The sequence below is a fragment of the Puntigrus tetrazona genome, chromosome 22 (genome assembly GCF_018831695.1).
Source record: "Puntigrus tetrazona isolate hp1 chromosome 22, ASM1883169v1, whole genome shotgun sequence".
NCBI lineage: Eukaryota > Metazoa > Chordata > Actinopteri > Cypriniformes > Cyprinidae > Puntigrus > Puntigrus tetrazona.
In genome coordinates, this window is record NC_056720.1 from 5,108,688 (window position 1) to 5,135,043 (window position 26,356).

The following is a 26,356-nucleotide window of genomic DNA, read 5'->3' on the forward strand; positions in this document are numbered from 1 at the left end:
TTGTCACTGAATCCCAAAAAAATCTGTCATGACATGACATATATGGTAGGAATTGCTTGGATGACATCACTTTTTGAATTTTATAGATTCAATGTTATGCTCAGCATATGAGTTAACATTAAGTAACATTAAGTAATAACATTAAGTGGAGAAACCTACTGTATTTATGCTAGTGACACATTTAAAGCAGAAAAGCTTATTTAATGTCATAGTTGAAAGACACTTAGACCAGGAATGATGGACTAAACTGATTCAGTGCTGATAAGAATATATATAAATTCACTGAATATCAAAAATGTCACTAATCTGAAGCTTACTTCAAAGAGCATGAACATCAGTGGTTTGATTTTAAATGCAATGGAAAAACAAATACTACAGTGTACACAGTATATAGAAAATCAGAGCAAGTTTGGAGTAGATGGTTAACCATGTTTTACTTCAATTTATAAATCCTGTGGCGATAGTACATAACAGAGGCAACCAGGATGAGCAGAAAAGGAACAATAACACCGACAACTATTCCTGCTCTGACCCTTGAAGAAAGACCTGCATATAGGTATGAAGAGAAACATTGAAAGTGTCAGTGAATGTGAAGATCTGAAATGGTTTCAGATATATGCCAAAAATATGTGGAGTGGAGTTACTCACCACTTACAGAAACCAGGAATCTCTGCAAGCTCTCGCTGCCTTTGATCTGCAGCTCATAAAGTCCAGAGTCTGTAGTTCTGGTGTTCTTGATGGTCAGAGATCCAGTCTGACCCACCTGGAGCCGATCTCTGAATCCCTCATCAGCAACGTTTACTGAGGTCTCATTGGTCTCGATGTCAATTTTAGCCAGGAGGATGCCTTTATTTCCAAACCTCCACAACATCAGAGCATCTTGGTGTATTTCAACATCAGTATGTAGAGTGACAGAATTTCCCTCCATCACTGAAAGTGACACTGAGTTGACTCCATCCATCTTACCAACCACAACTGGAAAAAGAATAGAACAATACTAAAATGTTTTACAATAAATAAAGTGAATAAGTGCCATTACGTAGACCTGGGGCCAGTTAAACTTAGCCACCGTGTTAAGAAGAACTAGTTTGAACAACTAGAAGTTGCTAAGGCGTAGTTAGTTTTCCTATACAATATGACTAATCTACCTTAAAAAAGTTCTGAACGGTCTCAAAGAAAAAATAGATGACAAACTGGATACTAAAATTCTCATTTAATAAATGCTTGTTACACACATACTGTGTCGGTTATTCAAGTGTATGGTTTGAAATCATCCAGACCAACCAATCAAACTATTACTAACAGTTTGAAACAGGAAAAAACAACTCATTTTTGGGATTGTTGTTAAAATGGAAGACTTACCAAGGACAGTAACATAAAATATCTTGATTGTAGTCTTTTCTCTAGAGATGGATAGTTTATATTGTCCGGAGTGTCTGATTCTGGTGTTTCTGATGGTTAGAGAGCCGGTGTTTTGATCTACCTGCAATCTGCCTCTGAATCCTACATCATCTGTGACCAAAAATGAGGTCAGGTCATCCTCTCTTCGGATTTGAGATATGAGAGCGTCTTTACGTCCAAACATCCATAGTATTGTATCATCATTCAATATTTCCGAAAGATCAGATTGCAGAGTGACAGAATCGCCTTCTGTCACTGACATGCTCACAGTTTTGCTCGGCTCTACACCTGACACACCTAAAACAAACAGAAAACCGAGTCAACTTAAATCATCATCTAAAAAAGACCTTCCAAAACTTACCAGCCATTAATAATAAGTTTATAACCAAAAACATGTCTCTCCTGTTTCTGTAGCTCGGTAAAGAATCCGAATTCGATCAATGAGATTACTTTTTGTTGTAGGCTATATGTTTATGTTGCGTTTGTCAGGAAGCACCTTTAAAAAATAAACTCAAAGCAGTAATAAAAACGCCAAATTCGAGTCGCTAGCCCGGCTGGGAATGTCGCCTTCACTCAACGAAATGAATAAAACGCGCCTGTACCTTTAAGAAATCCGATTCTCCACATGTGAGTGTGACGCAGCCTCCGGGAGTTTCACTTATCAGCTGTCCACCTGTCAGCAGCTTTACGATTTCTAAACTTTAAAAAGCCACTCTCTGAAGCTTTGAAAGACACTTCGTTGCTATTATATGGATCCGGTGGCTGTTACACCGCATCCTGTACATGCACGAGAAAATGCAGCTTAACTGTATTAAGAAACTGTAACAAAGCCGTAAGAAAACGTGCTATATGTTCAATGCCGTCATACTTCAGAATAGTTCAGATGTGTTCGGCGACGTTCTAAACGAAAGAGAAATGGAATATATATATATAATATATAATAAATGTCTCCTGCTCATTGAGTACGGAACTGTAAACACTACATAGGGGCCAAGAAATGGAACGCGGCCAGTCAGCTAAACTCTAATAGACTATTACTGGCAAGGACTGAAGTTACTGAGCGCACGTTTCTCCTAGTTCGCTTAACGTGTGTTTTATGGACGTGCTAGTACTTGCTCCATTTATATGTAATGGTCCCTTTCCAAAATGATTATTTTAAGCAATACGAAACGTATGTCAAGAACTTGTCGTGGCATCCGGTACTATTCGCTCTCAAAGCACACAAGGGAACGCCTACTAGAGTCTGGAGACATTGCTGCCATGCAGTAACAGATCGCTGGCGATGTGATGCTTTTTAAAAATATTAGCGAATAACAAATAGCCAGTAATGAATATGGTCAACGCTTTTATTTTCTTATATGTGTGCTCGTGGCGTCTGGTTGGTAAGTCATACGTGTTTTACTTAATTGTATTAATAAAACGATTCTGGTAATAAGGTATCTCAGAGTTTACTATCACTGCTAGTTTTGTGGCATGTTGAGAAATTTATTGGGATTCTAAAACCAACATTTTTGGTTTCTTTTTTAAAAAGCATGCTGATCCACAAATGATTGTTTAGGGCTTAAGAAAAATCGCTTTGAATTTTAGGCTACTCATGCCTGACTACATGCAAAGTTTTGATTTCGCACAGAAAACTTCTCCATAACACAGATTTTGTTAATACCAACGTAAGGTATATGGCAGCATTTAGCCTGTTGCAAAATGTTCCTGCTGGTTTTCTAGATGTGACGGAAGAAGTGAGGACAATATCAGCGACGGCGGGCGATCCTGTCACTCTTCACAGTCGTAATGACATGCACAGATATTTGTTAATAAAGTGGATGTTCGGAAGCACTCGAATAGCTGAGATCGACAGGCTCACGCAAACCAACTCCACATATGATGGTCCTGGTGGGAGATTCAGAGATAGACTACAACTGGACCAGACTGGATCTCTGATCATCACAAACACCAGAACCACAGACTCTGGACTTTATACAGTGACAGTCTTCAGCAGTGAGACCAGCTACACGAGTTTCAAAGTTACGGTCAACAGTGAGTATTAGAGAATAGCTCATTTGAGTTAGACTATTGTCTTATTGTAATATTTTAAATGTTTGTTTTTTTATATATAGTTTTTACATGCACATTTTATGGCATTAACTGTAATAATTTGCCCCAAAATAAAAATTTGACCGATTATTTACAAATTCATTTCCAAACCTGTGTGCTTTTCTTTTTCTTGGAACAGCTTGAGAGTGAGTACTATAAATGAGAACAAAATTTGAACTTAATTCTGTTTAAAATAGAAATCTCATAAATATCAGAACTCGATGAGAACTTCGATGAGACTATATCACAGTAACATCTAATTTTCAGAGACTCCACAAAGTTCTGCATCACCAGAAAGTTCAACAAGCTCATCTACTGCCAACTTAACCATCAACCAGACCGAAGATACAAATATTACTAACCTCCATCAGCCACGTCCAGGTACGTGCCTTATAATGTTAGTGTTAATACAGAACTCTAAAATGTGTTCAGCCAAGTTTTGATTCTGAAACCCATTGTTAGTTCAAAGTGGTTTAATATCAGAATCAAGGCCACCTTCGTGCAATACTGACCTACCGCAATGCCAGTACAGGACATATTTATAGGTGCTGCGTTATGTAACTAGATAGGTGGGTGTGAAATAATTAACCACGTAAGCAAATTAAAACAGCAGCATTGTTTGTGCAACTGAGGGTATAGTGAAATAGCTTTTTTTTGGGATCTAACTGGAACAAAGAACAGACCACAGATGAGCATCAGAGGCGTGAAGCGGGTGTGGTGCACCATTTTGCTTAAAGCAACAGTAACAACAAAAAAAAAGATCTTAGAGAAGAAATGACAGGTTTCCTCTGTGACCCCACAGCGGATGCTTGGGTTCCTATTAATAGCAACCCTTAAAAACAGCAGCTCTTGAGTATGTTTGAAAGAGCGTTTAATGCGTTATTCTAACTCTGTGTTTTTCTTTTTTTGTTTCAGACCACGTCCACTGTTGTGGTTTCACTGAAACTGTGATACGATTGGTTGCTTCTGCTCTGGTAACCGTGGCTGCTGTTGCCTTTCTGGTTTATGACTATACGTCTACAAGAAATGAGCTGAACAGGATGCAAGAGCCTAGGCGTCACCAGCCGACCCTAAGAGTGAGATTAGACCAACATCAGTTGAGCAGAAGAAGTGTTTGCTGAAGGACGCTGGTATAATTCTCTAATTAAATGATGATTGAGCATTAGTGATGAACACCTCTCGTTATTGAGAATTATAGAGGATCAGATGCTGATGTTTTATTGGATAAAATTATTTCACCATAATGGAGATCGGTGTTTGCTTTAGTTGGCCTCTAGACTTCTTGTGTTAGATCTCTCTCTCTCTGTAAGACTGCATTTGATGTTGAGAAGTAGAGAGATCAGTGAAATAATGGTGAAGTAATTAATCACTTAATTGTCTTATTAACTTTAAGTCTTTAACCTTTTCAAAACTGGATTCAGATAGACTCGGACACAACACTGCTCTGCAATCCAATCAGCTGATAAAAATGTCCCAATAATCCATGCGTAATTTAGTCCAGTCCATGTTGTGAAGTAAGAAAAAATCAGTCATTGAGATGCTTTGATTGAAAACTATTGCTAGTCTTCTATGCATAATATTATTTCCCCCCGGTGAAATAGCATCTGTATTCTGTATTTGTTTCTTCTAATTGCATAGTTTTTCACGTCACGAGGCATTATCTGTTGGGCTTGAGTCATGTGGATTACTTGTATATTATTATGATGTTTTTAATGTGACAGCACCCATTCAATGCAAAGGACCATTGGTGAGCAAATGATTTAATAATAAATTTGTCATATATTACAACCTTATAAAAATAACATTATTACATATATATATATAAGAAATGGTACTGATAAATGAGCCCTCGAATTTTGTTCTGTTCTCATTGCGGTCTATTGACTGAGGAACATGGATCATAATAAAGTCGTGTGATGTGTGGAGATGCCAAGTTTCAGTTCCAACACCAGCGCTTTCACATTAACCAGAATAAATCAACTCAGTATATATATAAAAAAAAAGTTTAATTTATGCATGTGTGAGGTTTTAAGAGGCCAAAATGACAAACATAACCCATGTAACCTGTATAAAACCTGTATAAAAACCATACAACCTGCATAAAAACTATATAACCTATTAAAAGAAAAGACAAATACATTCCCAAACTCCTGACTCATTCCCAAAGAATGAACAATTTAGACTAAATCAAGAACAATACACAAATAGTAGCTTGTAAACCAGAAAAGCAGTAGTTGTCATAAACACAGTATGTACTGTGATTGTTAAAGTAAACACAATAACACTGAGGAAAAAACCCGAGGCATAAAATCTTCCAATCACAGAAGACAACCAATAACTGGAGTCAGCTGGCAGCCATTACTTTCTGATGAATAGAGAGAAACAAATGTCTCTGGGTGTAATGCTCTCTAAATTCATTTATAATTTGATTTAAGGATGGATAAATAGACTTTCTATGTTTAAGCTTTGTTATGTAATACATAAAAAAATAGTATATTACTGTATAGAGATGGAAAATATATTGCACGATATATTCATGCGCATTTTGTCAGTAAAGCCGGTTCTTTGTTTAGCGGTAAATCTCCATCAACTTATTTTCAAATGGAGCAGTTAATGCACAGAGCCGTAGATCACCGACAAGCTGAATGAGAACATTAAAGCCCGATATACTTCAAGCTAATTTTTTTTTCTGTTCTTCGTTCAAGGGCAAAACGATGTTCGAAAAGGCTGAGCAACGGTGTACTGTTTCAGAGCGCTGCTGGAGGCGGCGAGATGTTGCTGAACGGGAATCGAACCATGTGTCAATTCGAACTGCCATTACGAACTTATTTTGGCCTGATTCTGTTCGAAATTACGTATTTTCAGTTCGTTTCAGAAGTATATCGGTGCCTAACCATGTGCAGCAGGTTTTTCTCAAAACAAAGGTTGTGAGATATACTTCTGTGGTAAAACACGTCTTTGGAGAACAGGAGTGTAGTGTAACATTAATACAGTTACTTATGACACCGTTTCATCTGAAACCTTTTAACACAAGAAACACGGGGTTCATTTCTCACTTTGACCGGATGAATTCAAGAGCTGTAATGTTGATGATGTCACAGTGATTGACACTGGTGGGCGTGTCTTATCTCATTAAACCCAACTTTTTACTCTTTTGGTCCGTCCTCCTCCTTTTGGTTCATTAAAGGTGTTTCTTCATTTGCTGCTTTTTCTGTTGCTTCTGAAAGGAAACAATCACATAAATTGAAAATAGGAAAACCTGTTGATCAACAGGCAACTGCAGTTGTTCCTGAGAAATCAAAATGTTAATATTAGACAATTTAAACTTTTATTATACATTTATTAGATATGACGGTCACATGGAAAAAAAAACACATTAGGCAGGTTCAACTGAGTGCAAATATGATTTGAGGATATTTTCATTGAACAATCACCTACATCTGGGTCTGTTCCTCACAAAACTCTAATTTGAAGATTTAGAATACAGTGCACTTATGATCTATACTTTTTGTAGACAGTCAGGAAACTACCATCAAACTTGTTTCATGTGGACAACGTTCTGTTTTCACCTGGTGGTTTATTTATAATATAATTTTGTTATATCATGCCATATTATGGACCTTGATAACTACAAGCAAACAATTGTCGTATTAAAAATATTACATTAAAACAATTACTCACCGTGTGTTTGAACTGCAGGGTCTTCAGTATTGTTTTTACGAATAACAATGCTCTTTTTGCCCTGTCTGTCTTTCAATCTCTTATCAGCACCTAGCACTTTACTTATGGGAGTCTCTTCAACGTAAATGATCCGTTCCCTTTCACCTTCTCCGGTCTCTGATCTTGGTGTCTCTTCTTGTGGGACATCAGCACCTGAAAAACCGAGATTTGTAAGAAGTGTTGATATTGTATGGTAGTGTATATTATCCTCCCAAATGCACTTTCTTGCAGCTTTAAAATGAAAACATCCTTGAAAGTAAAGGGTTGAATGTACTTCGTATTTTACTGACAAATCTACAGAACCTAACCCTTTAAATCACTACCTTTTCACAGTTTTGTTCCAAAAATTCTGAAACCCTGATTTCGGCCACGTATCCCAGTGTGGTGAAAAAGAAAACATTAAATATTTTGCTCTTGCTGTATCAGTTTTAATACTTACATGACTCTTGTTCAGATATCTTTACATCTGTCAAACCTGCACATAGAAACAGAAATTATATTTTATCTGAATGAACAGATGAACATGTCGGCATTAGAATTCATGCAAATTTTATAAGGTGGCTAATTCGTACAAACTAACATGAAGGACCCTACCAGTCACAGAAACCGTACAAAAGAGGTTACATGAATTTGTAAGAATTTATCTCGTATGTATGAACTGCTTATATATATAATTAAAATTCTTCAGGAGTGCAAACACCAACATCATACCTTCTTTCAGCTCTTTCAGTTCATTTCCAGGATATTCTCCATCTGCTCCTGTTTTAAAAACATGGTCACATGTAAACTAGCTTTTGTTTTTGTAAATAATTAGTCAGCTGTTAAATCTCATATTCCCTTAATTCAAACACTTGTGGACATGTCTCGGTTAAGTGAATGAAAATGAGATTTGAGCGCTTCAGCCTATGGGATATTTTCAATTCATGATGATCTACACCTGGGTCTGTTCCTCATAAATCTTATTAAGTTGTTAAGCTACTCACCACGGGCATGATCTTCATCATCTTCAGCTCTGATGGCGATGCTCTTCCTGCCCTGACTGTCTCTCAGTATCTTTCCAGCACCAAGCGCTTTACTTATAGGAGTCTCTTCCACAAAAATCCGCCGTTCCCTTTCACCTCTGACCTCTGGTCTCGGTGTCTCTTCTTGTGGGACATCAGCACCTAAAAATAGAGAAACGAGGCATATGGACAAATATAATGAATGACAAAGCAGACATTAGATCAAACGTGAACCTAAAGTACTACAAAAATACAAAATGTTTACCTAAGTACAGTAAAAAAGCATTTGCACCATATTTCCACAAACCCTCTTTTTATTAAACAATCTTGCTGCACAACCAAAACTTGCTATATCAGTTGTAATACTTGCATGTTTCCTGTTGAGACGTCTCCGTTCCACCTTTCAAGGTTTCAAAAAGAAAAAGTAAAATTTACATTTAAGTGAATGAACAGATTCAAAACACTAAGAAGATAATGTGTGATTCTTCTTGCATTTCTAATAATCACCGCATCCTCCACATTACTTTTTTTAGTAATGATCCATAAAAACTATTGTAATATTACAGGATTACTTTTTAAAATCGTTTATAGATTTTTTTAAAACTGTTGATTTATTTTAGACTACTGTCGCATATGAAGTTTAATTTTTCTCTTGTATCAGCTGTAATACTTACTCATTTGGTTTACTTGTTCAGAAAGCTCAACTTCACGTCACAGCAGGCACGCAGAAACAGAAAAGAGATTATAAATGAGTTTGGTGTAAATTCAGCAGTTTAAACAAAGATTAAGCCATGAGTATATGAACGTAATTCAGTTTAATATTTAACTTATTCACTGCACTAAATCAGGCACAAACAGAACAGGCGGTGAAAATGATAAATATTGAATATTAAACAATTTTACTCTTGCTGTATCATTTTTCTCTTGCTGTATCAGTTTTAATACTCACACAGTTGCTCTGGGATTCTCTGTTCACCTGTCAGAGAAACAGAGAAATGATTATGAGTGATTGAACAGACGATCATGACAGAAACATCGACATAATTAATGAGTTATCTATGAAAAAGTTCTGTGAGGTTCAATATCAGAAGAACACAACATGCAGACACAAGCAGAAATGTGGTCAAAATTACGAATATTGACTATGAATAAAATAATTTACACATTTAACTGTAATACTTACGCAGTCGCTCTAGCTGTTTAAAGATCTCGGCTTCATGTCACAACAGCACATGGGAACAAAACTGAATTAACTTCATTATGTAAATGACAGTAAAAATTATCGGTAACAGTCACATTATGATATGAGTGAAATCATAATTTTTGTGAATAAACAATACTTAATTTGTTCATTTGTTTTAAAATGAGTTCAGTGGTAAAGACTAATTGCACTGAAGGTGCTTCACGATGCCATAGAAGAACCTTTCGTCTAAACGGTTCCGTAAAGAATCGTTAACATTTGAAGAACCTTTCTGTTTCACAAAAGGTTCTTTGTGGCAAAAGAAAGTTCCTCAGATTACAAAAATGTAATAAAGATGGTTCTTTAAAGAACCTCTAACTGAAGGGTTCTTCTATAGCATCGCTGTGAACCTTTTCCTTGTACCATTAAAAATGTTAATCCTTTCTCTTTCGCCGTATCTGCTTTGAAACTTACGTAATGCTTTTTCATAGCCCTCCGCTTCACGTCACAGCAGCACATAGAAAGAGTAATGAGGAGATTATGAGTGAATGAAACACTGAAATGAGGAGATTTTGAACGAATGAACAGATAAGTTGAACATTACAGAAACTCTGTTCATCACTTCATCACCTGTATGACTTTATATTGATTGTATGTAGTTGTATGTAGATAGATGATTGTAGTTTAAAATATAAATATTGCCTATGAAAAGGATTTTGTACATTTAAACTGTACGGCATAAAGTCTCTCATTCTATGAACTGAATACTTACACATTTGTTTTAGTTTTCCATAGAGCTCGTCTTCACAGCAGCACATAGAAACATGATGAGAGTTTAAATGAATGAAATGGTGAACAAGATACTATGCTATGTGCTTATAATAATCAATAACTTTGTATTAATGATCTATAACAGTTACATCTGTATATTAATGTAATGCAAGTTAATACTTCATTATCACACTAGATCAAACAAACACAGAACTTCTAATGAAAATATATCAAACTACGGACTATGAAAACTTACTTTTTACATTTTCTCTCACATTCGCTTCATCTGTATATGAACAAAGAAATGAGTAGATTATATATAAATGAAAAGTAAATAATTTTATAAGAAAAACTGAGAATATACAATGTGATTCTTCATGTGCTTTTAATAATCACTTTATCATCTGTATGACTTTATATTAATGATCTATAATTACAGTAATACTGTACACATTTTATTACATTTTTAAATTCAGGTTTCTGTTACTCTGTAATTTTTTTTTTTACTCCACACTCATGAAACCATTTTTTTCTTTTTAAATCAGCTGTAATACTTACCCATCTGATTTAGCTGTTCAGAGATCTTCGCTTCGTGTTCACAGCAGCACACAGAAACAGAACCGAGTAGATTATACGTGTATGAACAGATAAACATGATGAGAAACATGGAGAAAGTACACTTTTTGATTCTTCATGTGCTTCTAATAAGAACTTCACACTTCACAAGTTTGTTTTGTAATGCACCAGACACAGAGAAAGTTACAAAATTATTTTCATATCGTATTTATGAACAATTGTTTCCCAATAAAACTCTGGCCGCAATCAATTTTAACACTTACCTAGGTCTTTTTCGTTGGTCTTGGCTTCATATCACAGCGACACATAGAACAGAGATGATCAGATGAAGTGAATGATCAGATGAACATGACAGAAACACTTTGTGAATCGCAATGAAAAACACAAGCTCTGCAGGACTTTATATTGATGATCAGTAATTTTGTATGCGTGAAGATTAGTTAAATCCATCCCTAACACTCTGAGGTTCCAAGGATCTCACAGTTTTTCCTCATTTATAATTAGAGAATTCAGCGAATCGTTAAAGAGATTCACTCCGAATCAGTGAATCAGTTTCACCGATGAAAGAGATTCACTCTGAATCAGTGAATGACTCTGAATCAGTGAATCCAGTGAATTACTGAATCCCCTGAATCAGTGAGTGAAGCGAGAACAGATGTAACTGGTTCAGAATCGTTCAATGCACAATGGTCTTGGCTGTGTCACAATAAAGCAAAATTTTCCCGCTGCATCAGCTCTAATACTTACTCATTCGCTCTAGTTTTTCAGTCATCTTCGCTATATGTCACAGCAGCACATAGAAACAGAAATGAGGAGCGAATTAGTTTTAAATTCAGCATTTTAAACCCAGAGATTCATTCATAAAACTGTCAAAATGACATTTAAAAATTTACTCTAGCCCTAATACTTACTCATCTGCTCCAGTTGTTTGGAGACCTTCGCTTCATGTCATTTAGGCACATAGAAACAAAAATAAACAGATGAAAGAAATGTCAGAAATGTTTTAATACTGAGTGATTCTTCATGATTCTTCTGCTTGACTTTTATTTGACTTACACATTAGATATTTTAATTTGTAGCGACCACGTTGACAATAAATCATAACGACAGCAACTACAGCTACAGCAGCGACCAACAGCAGAACACCAACACATATCCCTGCTATAACACCCGGAGACAGACCTAGCACTGTAATGAGAGACAGACATTAAATGAACATGTAAATCATTAGTAGATGCTAGAGTCGTACAGTACTGAAAGAACAAGTGACTCACCAGAGACAGTAACGGTGAATCTTTTGAATATGACCCTTCTGTCGCTGATGATCTTCAGTCTAAATTCTCCAGTATGCTCAGTATCGAGGTCTGTGATGGTCAGAGATCCCGTCTTACTGTCCAGCTTCAGTCTGTCTCTGAATCTCCCATCAGCACTATTATAGTACGATGTGTGATTGTCTTCTGTATCTCCTTTAGCAATGAGATACCCTTCAGCTCTGAATCTCCAGAGTATTAGATCATGTTCCTGTAATTCGGTTTCAGTGTGTAGAGTCTCAGAATTTCCCTTCGTGGCTGACAACACCTTTATTTCATCTTTATCTTCAACAGACTTGAGTGGAGATTCTGCAAAAAATATTTTCACAGTGATTAAACTCTTCTCACAAAGAAGCTCCGATTGAATTCGCCTCACCTTTTACAATAACTTTGAACGTCTTGGATTTAGTGCCTGCAGTGCTGATGCTCTCCACTTTATATTCACCAGAGTGTTTGATTCTGATATTCCAGATGGTGAGAAACCCGGTTTGATCCAGAGTAAGTCTGCCGCTAAAGATCACTACCAACTTATCATCGCTGTATTCGACTTTACCAGTTCCTTTATTGATTGATGCGATGTTAGCGTTACTAAATGTCCACTCTGTTATACCGTCTTTCTGCATTTCAGTGAAATCAGTCTGTAGGGCGACAGAATCTCCCTCTATCACTGTCTTCACTTCATCTGGATCAACACCGAACACACCTGCAGAACATATTGAAACAGAGATATTCTTTTTCCAAAAGATTTATCAAATTACGTAACATTTTGGTCTCCATATTTCCTACCTGGTCTCATGGCGTAAACGTACCTGCGTGCACTTTTTAGCAAGACGCGAAACACATACCAATAAGCAATTATCACTGCTGTTTCCAAAATAAATGAAAACCAGACGCAGTAAAACTCTGACATCTTTTATTCCTTTTTATTAATAGAGCTCAATTTTTGCAAATATTCTTGGAGAGTATCATGTTAGCACTTCGAAACTAAATTAATATTCTGGCATATTTGAAAACTGATGCTTTTGAACATTAGCATCGCACATATCCAGCTTCATATCTATGGGTTTACATTGATGGTAGGTTTACTCAAGCAATGAAAAGCTCTGGTTTGAATCCCCTGTAACTACGGTTCTAGAAAACAGGCCAAATGTGTGTAAAAGAAAGTTGAAATCAAATCAAAGAAGCATCAACAAGTTTGCATCTGTTAACACTACCGGGTAGGTTTAGGGTTGAATTTGGTTTAGGGAATTTTTCCAACACGATAGAGCGTTAACTTTTAGCAGCAGTCCATGGATACTTGAATTATTTCGGAATTAAAACTGAAGCAATGTAATAAAAACACAGGAATACTACACCTATAGTATTTTAACGTAAAAAAATGTGCCAGGGTTTACATATTGAACCTGTGTTTTAGCGCCACTCAGTTGATTATGAGACCAGGCTGCATATTTGCATTTTGCCTATTTGCATATCTGCTTGAACAAACACTGTTTACCTCGAAAGCAGTGCAAGCTGCTTTAAAAAAGTGCGTAGTTGGAATATCTGCAACGTCTCTCTCGGAACAAAACCTACCACACCAGTTTTCAATAAGAAAGTTTACATCCTCAAATGCGTGCTTGTTTACTCTCCAAAGCTTCACGAAACAAATATTTTGAATAATTAATTGACGCTTGCCTCTCTTCTGGGCTCATGTACAGAAATATATTATGCATTTTTACCCCTTCAGCGTTAAGTCTTTAAAGCAATAAGGAGATTTGTAGCTACTACTGTCTTGTCATTGTTGGATTATTGTGATATTATCTATATGCAGGCACTTTGTTTAAGCGTTGTTTATGGGGCTGGATCATGTTCATCATTAAAGCATGATTTATTATTAACTCAAAAGCTCTTACTGTTTTCGGGATTTAATCATCCTGAAAGTTTTACAAATGTGGATAAAAGCTTGTTTATACACAAACAGATGTGTGTGTGTGTGTGTGTGTGTGTGTGTGTGTGTGTGTGTGTGTGTGTGTGTGTGTGTGTGCATGTGTGAATTAAACTAATGTATTTGTAGTATGCTCAAATTTATTTATATTGAAAAAACTGTGCTGTCCCTGATTTAAATCTTTTAAAAATCTTCTAAAGCTTTGATTTCAGTGTTGTATTTCAGTAACAGGCTGTCAAATACATTTTAGCATAATAATGTTAAAGTAATCATTTAAACTCTACTCTAGTTTATTGTACGCCAATTAAGGAATTAATAAGAATCTGAAGCCAGTACTTTTGACGCAGGCCAGGTAATCCCGATGGAAAGTGAAACCGAAAGCATTAAAGACCAGCAGAATTCAATCGCTTACCGTCGAAGACGAATATGGATAAAATCACCGATAACGCGAGCTTCATTACGCTACGACGCTGAGAGACAGCGGAGTTCAATAAAAAAAAGCTGCGGCTGTGAATCTCGGTCCACCGGAGTTTAAGGGTCGTGAGACACACCCGCATTACGTGCTCACGAGCGCCAAGGTGCGAGCTTGAAACGACGTCATTACGTCAAGGGCCAACGCTGTGGCAGAAATAAAAGATTATTTGAGTACTTCTCTCTCTCTCTCTCGCTCTTCTTTTATTTTATTTGAAGTAGCTTATGCCTATTTTTTTTTTTATTAATTTACATATTTTTATATAAATTATTTAGCTACAAGTTATACTATAGCTACACTATATATATTAAATAATTATATATTTAATATGAAATCATATATTATTATTATTATTATTATCATAAACATTTTAAATTATATCGCATGTTTTATTTTTCCATTTTTTTCATATGCTGTTTAATTTATTTCATGTCTCAAGCAGAAAAAAAAAACAAACACACAAAATGCAATGGTTCTCAAGCCTCGGGTCGCTTGATCTTTGTAGATATATTAATACATTATATATATATATATATATATATATATATATATATATATATATATATATATATATATATATATATATATATATATATATATATATATATATATATATATATTAGCCTATTATATTCATTTACATAAATCGGTGAGATCATTCATAGGCGGGTGCCTCGCGACCAAATAAAAATTTCCATGGGGCTGACACTAAGAGGTGAAATGGGACAATAATGCAAATATTTTGGAGACTGTGGAAAGACGGTTTAAGAGTGTGCAGGCGTATTAAACCTTCAATACGAGAAACCCTTAACTCAGGTACGAAAAGGGAAAAACGACACCATTGAAAGTCCTGCTTCTTGTTTCCTTGGTTTATCTTGACACAAGTGAAAGGCGGGTTGTCATTGACTGTCGACCTCTACAACATCACTTAGGCTATCTATAATGAAAAGTACAAATCTGGTGACCTTTAGGAGAAATTTTGCAACTTAAAAGGTTATACTGGAGACGAATGAGAAGAAAATGCTTTTCCTGTTTGCCTTGCTTTATTATTCGTGGCGTCTCGATGGTAAGTTGAATGTAGCACGGTTTTAGGTTCGACACTTTCAAGAGACTCGAGTTAAGCATTATTAGCTTAAAACATATCTGGACATGTCAAACTTGACGCAGAAAAAAATACTATTTAAAATCGCTATTTAAAAAAATCTTTCTTTAGGTGTGTTTGGCGCTGAGACGGATGAAGTAAAGTCCGTGTCGGTGATGGAGGGAGAATCTGTCTCACTAAACACTGATGTTACTGTGACACAGAGGATACTGTGGAAGTTTGGAGGTCAAGGTGTTCTCATAGCTCTCTTAGATGACAACGAGGTCACATTATACAACGGTACTGAAGGACGGTTCAGAGACAGACTGCAGCTGGATCCTCAAACCGGATCTCTGACCATCGTGAACACCAGAACCACAGACTCTGGACTCTATGAACTAAACGGCAGAGGAGGGTCAGGGGACCGAGTCAAGAAATTCAATCTTACAGTGTACTGTGAGTAACTTGTCCTTCTCAAATTCCTTTATTGAGACAAAATCATAGTATTCTAATACCTCTGTAGAAGGGTTGATTGGAAGTAGATATAGTAGGTCTCAGTTGGGGGAACATTACATGTGCATATATATACATATTGTATATGATATATGTATTGTTATTCTTCTGGTGTTTTGGTTGTTCCAGAAGCATAATTTCCCCCTGATGATCTTGTGCATATATTGTTTTTCTTCTGCCATTTTTTATGAAACATTTTTTTTTATATATGTGTATTTTTTTAGCTCGTCTACTCATTCCTGTCATCCGCAGAGACTCTTCACAATGTTCATCATCATCATCTTCATCATCTTGTTCATTGTTGTGTTCAGTGGTGAACGTGAGTCATGTGACTCTCTCCTGGTACAAAGGAAACAGTTTATTGTCCAGCATCGGTGTGTCTCGTGTCACCAGCAGCGTCTCTTTACATCTGGAGGTGGAATATCAGGATAAAAACACCTACAGCTGTGTGATCAACAACCCCATCAGAAACCAGACCACACATCTGGACATCAGCAAACTCTGTCACACATGTCCAGGTATGTCAAGTGTTGGCATTAGCGTTTGTTTAGTACCTGTTATAAATTCCAGAATTCAAATAATTAAATAAAATTCAACACAAATGACCCTCCTTTAGCAACCTAACTGAAGTCCCAATTTTCTCCTTCAGAAATTCACTGTTGCGGTGTTACTGAAGCTGTGATCCGATTGGCCATCACTGCTCTGGTGGGCGTGGCTGTTGTTGCTTTTGTAGTTTATGACATCAGATCCAGAAATGCATTGTAAAGTTCTGTACTTTGTAAATCTGCTCTGCAACAACGTGTGGTAACAAGCACTATAAATACTGTACTGCAATATTAATATTTGATATGCACTGTACCTCATTCTTAATTGAAGGATTGTAACTAGCTCAATCAAAACTAACCTCTTGTGAGAACTGTCCACATTCTTCTCCCATGCTATTTTTGGAAAAATGAAGTAACGTGCTTTGGTTTAACGTGCTTCTACTAGAACAAACACTGGTAAACAGTGTCACATGAAACCGAAGTTCTCAGTAGCTACTTGTGGCTACTGAGGTTTCTGCTTATTTGCACGTGATGTAAGAAGAAGTGTGCAAAGCAGAGCAGAAACTATGCAGTTTTTTTTCACTATTGCGTTCTCCAAATTTGATTTTGCAACACGACGGCCAAATACACGAATAATCACCTGGTCAATTTAAAAAACTGTCCCCTTAAAAAAAAGTGATGTGTGCTTCCAGGACATTTTGCCACAATATCATTGAAGATCCCCAGGTGATCACACACTGCTTGCACACGGATGACTGGATAACTCTTCCTGCAAATGGACAAGGGTTTATTTACCATTTGCATTGCATTTGTGCAATGTTGTGCAACTTTTTGAATGTACTGCCTAATTTCTTGAGTTCTAGAGAATGTCAGCATGTTCTTCAAAAGCTCTAACAGTAAAAGTAGTCCCTTTAGTTCCCTCAGGGTGGCCAAAACTTTCTCTTCCTCTGCGGCCAGAGGAGGAACAGAATCAGCACCACCACTAGTCTTATCTGCTTCTCTATTTATTTTCCCTTAGATAGATCACAGCTTAACCACAGTATGATTTTATTCTTTATTAAGGAAATTAATGGGATATTGTCAACTGTTTCCTGAAAGAGTAGTTCCCTTTCGAAACACACTGCTCAGAGGGAACTTGGTTTTCTCTGAATATTGAAGCCTGATTACATTTTACTGCACAAACCTATAGCAAATGTTTTGTCTGCATACGATGGTGGTCCTGCAGGTTTCGGTGGATGAGCCTGCCCAGATCTTTCTGCTTTAAAGGATGCTGAATCTGAAGCAGATCCTCACAAATATTAGCATTTCAGCATTTTAGTATTTAGTACATGATTCCACATTATCTCAGGGAACCAACTTTGCGCTATTAACCAAAGCATCACTTTGTCCCAGATCCATAGTTTGAACCACATTGGCAAAAATGCAAGAGCTAACATAATAATGTTCCTCAGGGGGTGGAGTAATAACTTCTGCTTTTGGCCTGCTTGATGTGTTGTGAATCTTCAACAAGAACTGCCATTTATTCAATCATTTTCATCTTAAGAAAAATTATTTATTATATATTCGTGAATTTTTCAAGAATTGCACATTCTTACAAACTTCTGACACTTATTTCTTAATAATTTTTTTTGGTGAATTAAAGTCCAGATTCGTTCGAAAAACATATCTTTGGGTTACAATTTTTAAGCATTACAAATTTAGTAAGAAAACATGCAACGTTTGAGAAGGTCTTTTTATTCTTGATTGAATTTTAACGAGAACATTATATAACCCCCACACACACGCTTTAAATCCCTCTCTAAATCTACCCCAAACCCTACCCGATAAACACTTAACTTATAAAAATAAATGCCTTTCTGATATGATATGAAAACACGTTAAGGAAAAAAATATATAACAATTGATTTATTGCTTTATATATACGAACTAAGAATAAATAACCACTCTATCTTTTTTAGAGCTAATATACAGCTTAATTGAACTCTGTCAATAAGTTGAAATAGTTTTGCCGTTTGTCAATATATAGCTGGAACTTAGCAGAGCAAAAAACGTTACGCTTCCGGAAACAACCGATGACGTTTTTTGCGTCACTTCCCGAAAACCACAACTTTCACGCGATCGCTCGCTCGCTCGCGCGCCTTTAAAAAATGCGTAGCTTATTTCAAATCAATATGTCAACTATAATGTACATTAATTGCTCTCTGTCGATGTAAACGATGGCCTTGGTTCGTAAACAATTCGTGCTGTCGTGTGGCTCTCGCTGAAACAAACGAGTATTTATAATATAAACGATATCCATCGTAATCATATGTTGCTGAATTATTAAACACCATGAAGAGCACGAGCAAAATCGGCCTGTTTTTGATAATAACGTGTGGTAAGTTTCCATTTTTTTTTTTTAAAAAAACACTTTCGGTTTCATTTCGGAAACCGCATTTGAGGACGTAAAATAGTGACGGCTTTACGGCAAAAGGAATAACAACAACGTTACTAAATGTCGAAATATGGCAACCACAAATTAACCATGGCTTTTCTACAATATCCTGTTTGAGCATGACATTGAACCGTAGTTTTACAAAGTGTAATTACTTTTAACAAACAAAAACCATGGTTAAAACAAACCAACAGTGTTAATGAGACCAGACATCTTGTCGTTTAGAAATGAATGTGAGTTTGATCCTTAAGAAGATGTCTTTGTTTGTTTTGCAGGAGTGTTTTATGCTGAAACCGATGAAGTGAAGTCGGTGATGGAGGGAGAGTCTGTCACTCTAAACCTCGATCTTTCTAAAATACAGGGTCTTCACCTGCTCCTGTGGTGGTTTGGAGATAAGGGTTACACAGTTGCTCAGATTGACGGAATAGAAATCTCATATGAAGATTATGAGTTATTTAGAGACCGACTGGAGCTGGATCAGACTGGATCTCTCACCATCACAAACACCAGAACCAAGCACTCTGGACTCTATAAAGCAGAAATCAACCACAGCACCGGAACTCTGTATATTAAGTTCAGTGTTACCGTCTACGGTGAATATATTTATATTTCTGAATAATTAGATGTTTTCGATTTCTCTTTGTGTTTGTTCTTAATAGAACAGTTTCAAAGTGCAGTAAAGAAGTACCACTTATAATATTTTTAGCCATCCTACAGAAATTTGTTCTGAATTCATGAAGTCAAGTGCACTTTAGAAAGAAGTTTATACCCAGTGACTTATTTGATACAGTACATAGATTATATAGACTACAGCAACATTACTGAAACTATTCGAGGCGTGATTAATGGTTGTATAGAGAAATTAATCAAATTATTATGCCAGCTGTAACTGTTTTACATTAAACTGAATCTGTTATTACTTATTTTTAGGACTATTATCAATCTGCCCATGCCTTGTGTAGTAATCATAATGAATCAACTGTAAAGCTTCATATTCTAGTGTTCAGTATATTTATTTTGAGCTAATCTGTTTTTTGTAGAGTCTCCATCTGTTATAGATGCTGGTGAAGCAGAAAGGCAGCTCATGTCGGTGAAGGAGGGAGTTTCTGTAACTCTAAATATTCCTCAACTACAAGGAAACGAGCTGATAGTGTGGAGGTCTGGAGATGAAGGAAAACTCGTAGCTAAACTTGATAAAGAGACCAAAAGCTCACCATTATATTATGATGAGAGATTCAGAGACAGACTGGAACTGGAAAAGACCGGATCTCTGATCATCACCAACACCAGAACCACAGATTCTGGACTTTATAGAGTGAAGATCAGCAGCAACAAACAGACCTTATACAAGAGATTCACTGTCACTGTCAACGGTGAGGAACTCAACAAACACACGTAAAAAAGTGCATTCACTTATAGGTCCTTTCACACTGCTTTAGCTCCAGAGCTAGAAGTGCTATACTGAAGTACTGGGATGATTTAGTGTGAACTATTTCCTAGTAGCTGCCTTTTAAAGGGTTGCATTTGCACTGTTGTTGGGTACTAAGAAATTACATAAGCTGGTTGACAAGAAAAAAAAAAACAAAGAATAACAACGTAAACAACAGGACCCTACTCTGAAGTAGGAGCTAATTTAGTTAACTAAGAAATGCCTATATATGGAGTTCCACCGTGTCATTTAGACCAATGATCAAAAAAAAAAACTCAGAAACAAACCAGGAAGTAAGATTTTTGGCACATTTCTATTTGTCAATGTTTATTTCAAATCTTTGCGTAGCATGAAAATCCAACTTTTTAACAGTTGTAAACAACTCATGATCATGAGAGATCAAGCGGACCATTAAAATAGAAAAGCTTCAGTGTACAAAGACTTTTTCAGAACTCAAAAGGTTTAATAATGTTTGCTGTAGATCAGACACACATTCACTTGACTGTCTCTATTTATCTCTACAGAACCAGGTCTTTCTTCAGCTGCTGTAGCAGGGATCGTTCTTTCTCTGCTGCTAACGGCTTTAGCTGCAGCTACTGGTGGTTTATTTTATTTACGCAAGAAATCTGAACTAGACAATCTAAAGTGTAAGTATTACAGATGATACAGCAAGAAAGAGAAAAAACAGACTTAAACAGTGCATGAAGCTTTCATATTAGTAAGACCTGCCTAGTTCACAAGTTATATCGAGATTTCTTGCACCATCCTGGTATTTTAAATATTATTTTTGATCTGTCTGATGATCTATATGATAAAATGTCATTGCATGAAAAAGAGCTGCATAAAAACTTTTAATATCTAGCCACACAAGATGGCGAGTAAATAATAACAAATTTATTTAGTAATTTGGTGTTAAGTCTCAGTGTTTCTGTCATGTTCCTCTTTTCATTCACAAATAATATCCCAATTTTTCTTTCTATGTGCTGCTGTGACATGAAGCGGAAATCTCGAAACGACAAACTGAAACATGTAAGTGATGAACTTTATGGTGCTACAGCAGTCTAAACATATAATATGATTTGTCGTGGTCAATAATTATGTATTATAAATGTTCTGCTTCTATTTGATTTAGTGTAGTAGTTATTGAATTGTGTATATCTCATTTATTATCTCCTAATTTTTCTGCTGTGACATCAAGTGGAGATCTCTGAAAAACTAAAGGAAATGTGTAAGTATTGCAGCTAAATATGATAAAAATAAATGCTGAATAAATAAGTAATAGATACAATATTTGTTTATATGTCAAAATGACAGAAATCACTTATCTGAGATAATATTATTCATTATTAATGTTAATTATCATGCACTTGAGGCTATTTATTGTCTGTTGTAGTAATTTGTTAATTTGTAATTTCTCTTTAAATAATTCAGGTTGAAGAGTGAGTAGAATAACATCACCAGTTTTTGATTATTGATTTGATTATTTATTCATTTTCAAAACCTGCATCTGAATTGTATTTAGATATTTTTACAGACCTATTGACCTATTTATTACAGACTATAACGCAGACGATGAAATGATTTAGAAGCACATGAAGAATCACGTATTATCTTCTCAGTGTTTCTGACTTTTATCTGTTCATTCACTGATGATCTAAATGTTTCTGTTTCTTTGCTGTGACATGAAGCTGAGATCTCTTCACGTTCACAAGATTACTGTTATTCAAGGGCTTCTATATCGATCTGATCTGATCAGACACACCTGAACAAGTTAATCAAGGTCTTCAGGATTAATAGAAAGCTACAGGCATGTAGGTTTGATCAGGGTTGGAGCTAAACTCTGCAGGAAAATGAATCTTGAGGACCAGAGTTGAGAAACCATGCTGTAATTGTTACTGATTTATTAATTTAAAGTTGTACAGAAGATGAAGAGATTATTAGAAGCACGTTTCAGTGTTTCTGACATGTTTATATGTTCATTCACTTTCAATTTCCTCATTTCTTTGCATCTATGTGCTGCTGTGGCATGAAGCGAGGATCTCTGAAAAACTGAATGAAATGTGTAAGTTTTACAGCTCACACAGACAGGAAAAGCCCTTAAATTTTTAAAAAATGCTTTTATTTCATTTTTGTTTTGATTCTGCTTGTGTTTGATTTAGTGCAACTATTTTTCAAAAATGTTAGATTGTCCAGTATTGTACGGTATGTTCATCTTATCTCCTCATTTCTGTTTGTCTCTGTGCTGCTGAACCTGAAGCGGATGACTCTGAACGACTAAAGGATCTGTGTAAGTACTACAGCTGAAGAGACAGGAGAAACTGAGCTGTGTTGGAAATGTAAACATACAAAATAGTTTTTCAAACTTGTGTTGGATTTAGTGCAGTATTGAGGATTGTATTGCATGACATTAGTGACATTAGTGTACCGATCACTCTTCATTTACAGACAAAACGTACAAAAACTCTGTTTGTGATGCAGCTGCCGTTTCATCTTTCACCAAAGTTTCCAGCAAGCTCTCCGTAACACTGCCTCGTTTAGAAACCCAAATGTTGAAAACAAACATAATCCTGGAACCATCCACTGGTTCCTGCCGTTGAGATCTTTCTGAAATTTACAGTCACAAGTAAAAACTGGATGAGTGCGTGAACATTCAGTGTTAACACGTCAGTAATTATAATTAGTTCTACTAACTTCTTTCCACTGCTGCTGTTTCCTTCTTTTGTTCCTCATTCATTGCTAAAACTTCACAAGATACAACTGTTTCCACCACAGCTTTGTTTCTTTTGACTGAATAGATGCTAGAGCTGCCTTCTTTACGTTGTGTGTGTGATGAGGACGTAGAAGATCTTGATGAAGATGTTTATTGCAGCACAGCATTGATAGAGTACATGTAGTACCTTGAGTTAAATAGAGTCGGAGTGAACCTCAAACTTCCTAAACTTTTTACACTTTGATCGTACTTCCCTTAATGTATGAGTTGCTCCTGTTGTGACAGCTGTGGTCTGTATGTTAAATAAGTTCTCACACCCCTTTGGTGTCCCACATCATCTTCCACTCTACAGTTAGTGACCATTTGCTCAGGATGTAATCATCCTACATGGTCTACAAACAATATAACTGTTGTTTTACTAATTCTTGATAATAATTAAGCCATTTTGTTAGATGAGCATGATCAACATTTATTGTGGAGTGGAATCTGAGTCGAGGCAGACTATAGATTCTTACAAAGTCATTTACATTAAAAAAATGATTTTTAGAAATGCATAAAGAATCAATATCTTTTCATTAGCCGCATTTCCATTTTAGATTCGCGCCAAACGTTGGCGATATTTGATAAATGTAGATAAAAAATGTATTGCAAAATGCCAGCGTTTCCATTTTCATTATTGCATTTTTGCAAGTTACCCAATTTTCAAGGCCCTGAAAAACGTTTTGAGTTTTTGCGAAATTGATGCGTTTGCATTTAAACATATTTTCAATTCGCAATTTTAATTTGCGAAATTTGAAAGGTAATGGAAATGCGTCTAGTGTTTCTATCATGTTTTATCTGTTAATGTCTCCTCGTTTCTCTGTTTCTATGTGCTACTGTTACGTGAAGCAAAACACTGTGAAAAAGAAATGCGTAAGTATTAAAACCGATATAGAGATATAGATTTGCTTTATTGTGCTACACCAATATATTTGTCCATGTATATATGAAAATGCTTAGTCATTTAGCATCGCTGTAAAAAAAATAATAAAAAATGAAGTCGGAGAACTTAATTTGTTCACTCTCTTATAATCGTCTCGTTTCTGTTTCTATGTGCTGCTGTGACATGAAGACAAGATCTCTGACAGACTAAAGGAAATGTGTAAGTATTACAGCTGATACAAAGAGAGTAATGCTACAGTATATAGTGCTGTGGATGTCTATTGTTAAGAAAAAGTCAAGCAGATGGTAAAGTGATTATTAGAAGCACTTTAAGCATATTGCATATATTGCATCTTCTCAGTGTTTTTGATCACTTTGAGGTTATGTTTACTAATTTTTGTGCCTCTGTGCAGCTTCGAAAACAAAAGAACAGATCTCTGAACAAGAAACACGTAAGTATCACAGACGAAGCAGCAATAAATCTGTTTTAAGTACTTCATCTTAAAATTAGCAACGGTTAGTACTTGTCAAAAGCCTCAGGTGACAGTCGTATCCAACAATGAAAGATAAGGAAATGCACCTGTGACCCCAGATTTCAGATAACAGTATGTTTTCACACAAATACATAGAAAGAGTCATTGATACAATTTTAGTTGCATGTAAGACAAGTAGGCCAATAAAACACTTTTCACATTATCGTCACAAATACCTGACAGACAAAATAGGAAACGTATGTGTAGTTTCAAGTCCAAACTTTTTTTTTTGATGTGTCTTATCAGTAGGGAGATATAGAGCTCCGCCCACTACATCCTGTGCCCAATGAGTGATGACTTGTTTATTATCCCAGTTTATAAATGTCTGAATATAATTATTTTCACTCTGTTTCATATACAACAGAACTTTATCAGGCTCCTGAACCAGCTAAATGCTAATAATTATCACCAGTAACAAATAAATGATATGGATAGTATGGTTTATTATTAATTCACATCAATGATGCTTTACCTAATGTAATGTAATTCTGTGTGCAGCTTTGTCTGATGCCGTGATCATGGGTACGTATTACACAAGAAGTCTATTGTTTTCTTAGATCTATTTTTATTACCAAAAAATAAAATAACAATCTGAACATTAATATATCAATCATCAGAATGACTAAGTGATACCTCGATTAACAAGTAATATATTAAAAATAATGTCAATAACAAAACAGGATACATTAAATATCTTCACATAACTAACACATTAAGTTTGTGTATACAAAGTAATTCATTTTAACGTGATCAACCGGAGTTCGAATCCACTTTTTGCCAAATTTGTTGTTTCCCGTCGCATATCAGATATGAATGGTATTTATTGTCAATTAAAAATATTTTTTTTGTTGTTGTTGTTGTTTTAGATGATAAACTTTAGCTTTGGGTAAAACGCAATACTTGTCACTGTCAGTTTTTTCTCAGCCATCCAATCAATGGAGGAGGTGTCTTCTCTCTTGAAAGTTTCTGATTGTCTCCGTGTTTCCTTTCAGAATCAGCTGGAAAAGGAATGAATGAAGAAGCACCTGTTTTAAGTGACTGAGCAGCAGACAGATTCCGATTCCAATGATGAGTGCCACGCCATTTTCACGTAGAGCGTTGGTTTAGTATGTTGAGTCTCTTTTGCTTTTCCCTCTCAACTAAGCCTCGGGGAGCCTTCACACTACAGTAAAAAAAATGTGAAAACTGTTGAAAAAGCATTAATATTACTCTAAATTAATATATTACATATACGTAATCTTATCCTATGTGTGAGTTGCTGTTTTAATTATAAAAAGCATTAATATTACTCTAAATTAATATATTACATATACGTAATCTTATCCTATGTGTGAGTTGCTGTTTTAATTATTCATTTTTTTTTTTAATTTCAAATACTTGTTTTTCGTGCCTAATTTATAAATACATAGTTTTTTTTATGATACTGCAAATATCACTCGATAGCTGCTGCGCCCGTCAGATACCAAAAAAAACAAAACCTCACGGTGCGTGGCAGTGCTGTGATCAGGCAAAGAAACAGAGACAACAGAACAAACAGAGAGCAGAATGGATACGTGTGAGATAAAGCATGTATGTACAACTGTATTCATTTTATGGGACTTTATTTAAAGTGAAAGTAAAATAAATATGAAAACGCATATCTCTAATTTGGCCCCAGTGCAAATGTTTGCATGTGTTGCTTTTTGATTATTACGTAATGTAAGTGGCTTTGGAATATAAGTAGCAGAACTTTTCAGATGATAAA

General features: G+C 35.7%; 5 protein-coding genes across 10 annotated transcripts; 3 read left to right on the forward strand and 2 right to left on the reverse strand.

Moving 5' to 3' along the window:
* Positions 1-72: 72 nt before the first annotated feature.
* On the reverse strand, positions 73-1,974 carry LOC122327498. 2 transcript variants are annotated; one of them, XM_043222912.1, is made up of 4 exons: positions 1,898-1,974; positions 1,363-1,698; positions 649-975; positions 73-546 (listed from the first exon to the last, which is right to left on the reverse strand). In XM_043222912.1, the coding sequence occupies exons 2-4, from the start codon at positions 1,661-1,663 to the stop codon at positions 434-436; spliced, it is 741 nt and encodes a 246-aa protein (XP_043078847.1). In that variant the 5' UTR covers positions 1,664-1,698; positions 1,898-1,974; the 3' UTR covers positions 73-433. The 2 variants fall into 2 exon arrangements, with proteins under 2 accessions (XP_043078847.1, XP_043078846.1); XM_043222911.1 differs by having other exon boundaries at positions 1,763-1,974.
* Positions 1,975-2,403: 429 nt separating this feature from the next.
* LOC122327536 lies at positions 2,404-6,333 on the forward strand. Of its 2 annotated transcripts, XM_043222968.1 has the most exons (5): positions 2,410-2,783; positions 3,124-3,435; positions 3,760-3,873; positions 4,408-4,622; positions 6,198-6,333. In XM_043222968.1, exons 1-4 carry the CDS (start codon positions 2,729-2,731, stop codon positions 4,611-4,613), a joined length of 687 nt encoding a protein of 228 aa, XP_043078903.1. In that variant the 5' UTR covers positions 2,410-2,728; the 3' UTR covers positions 4,614-4,622; positions 6,198-6,333. The 2 variants fall into 2 exon arrangements, with proteins under 2 accessions (XP_043078904.1, XP_043078903.1); XM_043222969.1 differs by lacking the exon at positions 3,760-3,873 and having other exon boundaries at positions 2,404-2,783.
* LOC122327332 lies at positions 5,480-14,564 on the reverse strand. Of its 2 annotated transcripts, XM_043222615.1 has the most exons (20): positions 14,387-14,564; positions 12,427-12,753; positions 12,015-12,359; positions 11,797-11,928; positions 11,652-11,681; positions 11,488-11,517; positions 11,004-11,027; positions 10,723-10,752; positions 10,421-10,450; positions 10,166-10,195; positions 9,868-9,891; positions 9,397-9,426; positions 9,163-9,189; positions 8,888-8,917; positions 8,584-8,613; positions 8,196-8,375; positions 7,924-7,971; positions 7,652-7,687; positions 7,174-7,365; positions 5,480-6,712 (listed from the first exon to the last, which is right to left on the reverse strand). In XM_043222615.1, exons 1-20 carry the CDS (start codon positions 14,529-14,531, stop codon positions 6,639-6,641), a joined length of 1,794 nt encoding a protein of 597 aa, XP_043078550.1. In that variant the 5' UTR covers positions 14,532-14,564; the 3' UTR covers positions 5,480-6,638. The 2 variants fall into 2 exon arrangements, with proteins under 2 accessions (XP_043078550.1, XP_043078551.1); XM_043222616.1 differs by lacking the exon at positions 7,924-7,971.
* A 791-nt stretch (positions 14,565-15,355) lies between these two features.
* On the forward strand, positions 15,356-17,771 carry LOC122327510 (SLAM family member 5-like). Of its 2 annotated transcripts, none has more exons than XM_043222928.1 (4): positions 15,356-15,512; positions 15,660-15,983; positions 16,265-16,558; positions 16,690-17,771. In XM_043222928.1, the coding sequence occupies exons 1-4, from the start codon at positions 15,467-15,469 to the stop codon at positions 16,803-16,805; spliced, it is 780 nt and encodes a 259-aa protein (XP_043078863.1). In that variant the 5' UTR covers positions 15,356-15,466; the 3' UTR covers positions 16,806-17,771. The 2 variants fall into 2 exon arrangements, with proteins under 2 accessions (XP_043078863.1, XP_043078864.1); XM_043222929.1 differs by having other exon boundaries at positions 16,352-16,558.
* Positions 17,772-18,656: 885 nt separating this feature from the next.
* On the forward strand, positions 18,657-26,258 carry LOC122327397. 2 transcript variants are annotated; one of them, XM_043222736.1, is made up of 13 exons: positions 18,657-18,962; positions 19,295-19,612; positions 20,060-20,392; positions 20,973-21,095; positions 21,448-21,477; positions 21,647-21,676; positions 22,481-22,510; positions 22,706-22,735; positions 24,047-24,070; positions 24,270-24,299; positions 24,493-24,531; positions 25,111-25,134; positions 25,605-26,258. In XM_043222736.1, the coding sequence occupies exons 1-13, from the start codon at positions 18,917-18,919 to the stop codon at positions 25,652-25,654; spliced, it is 1,107 nt and encodes a 368-aa protein (XP_043078671.1). In that variant the 5' UTR covers positions 18,657-18,916; the 3' UTR covers positions 25,655-26,258. The 2 variants fall into 2 exon arrangements, with proteins under 2 accessions (XP_043078671.1, XP_043078672.1); XM_043222737.1 differs by lacking the exon at positions 18,657-18,962 and adding an exon at positions 19,052-19,252 and having other exon boundaries at positions 19,381-19,612.
* Positions 26,259-26,356: the final 98 nt, after the last annotated feature.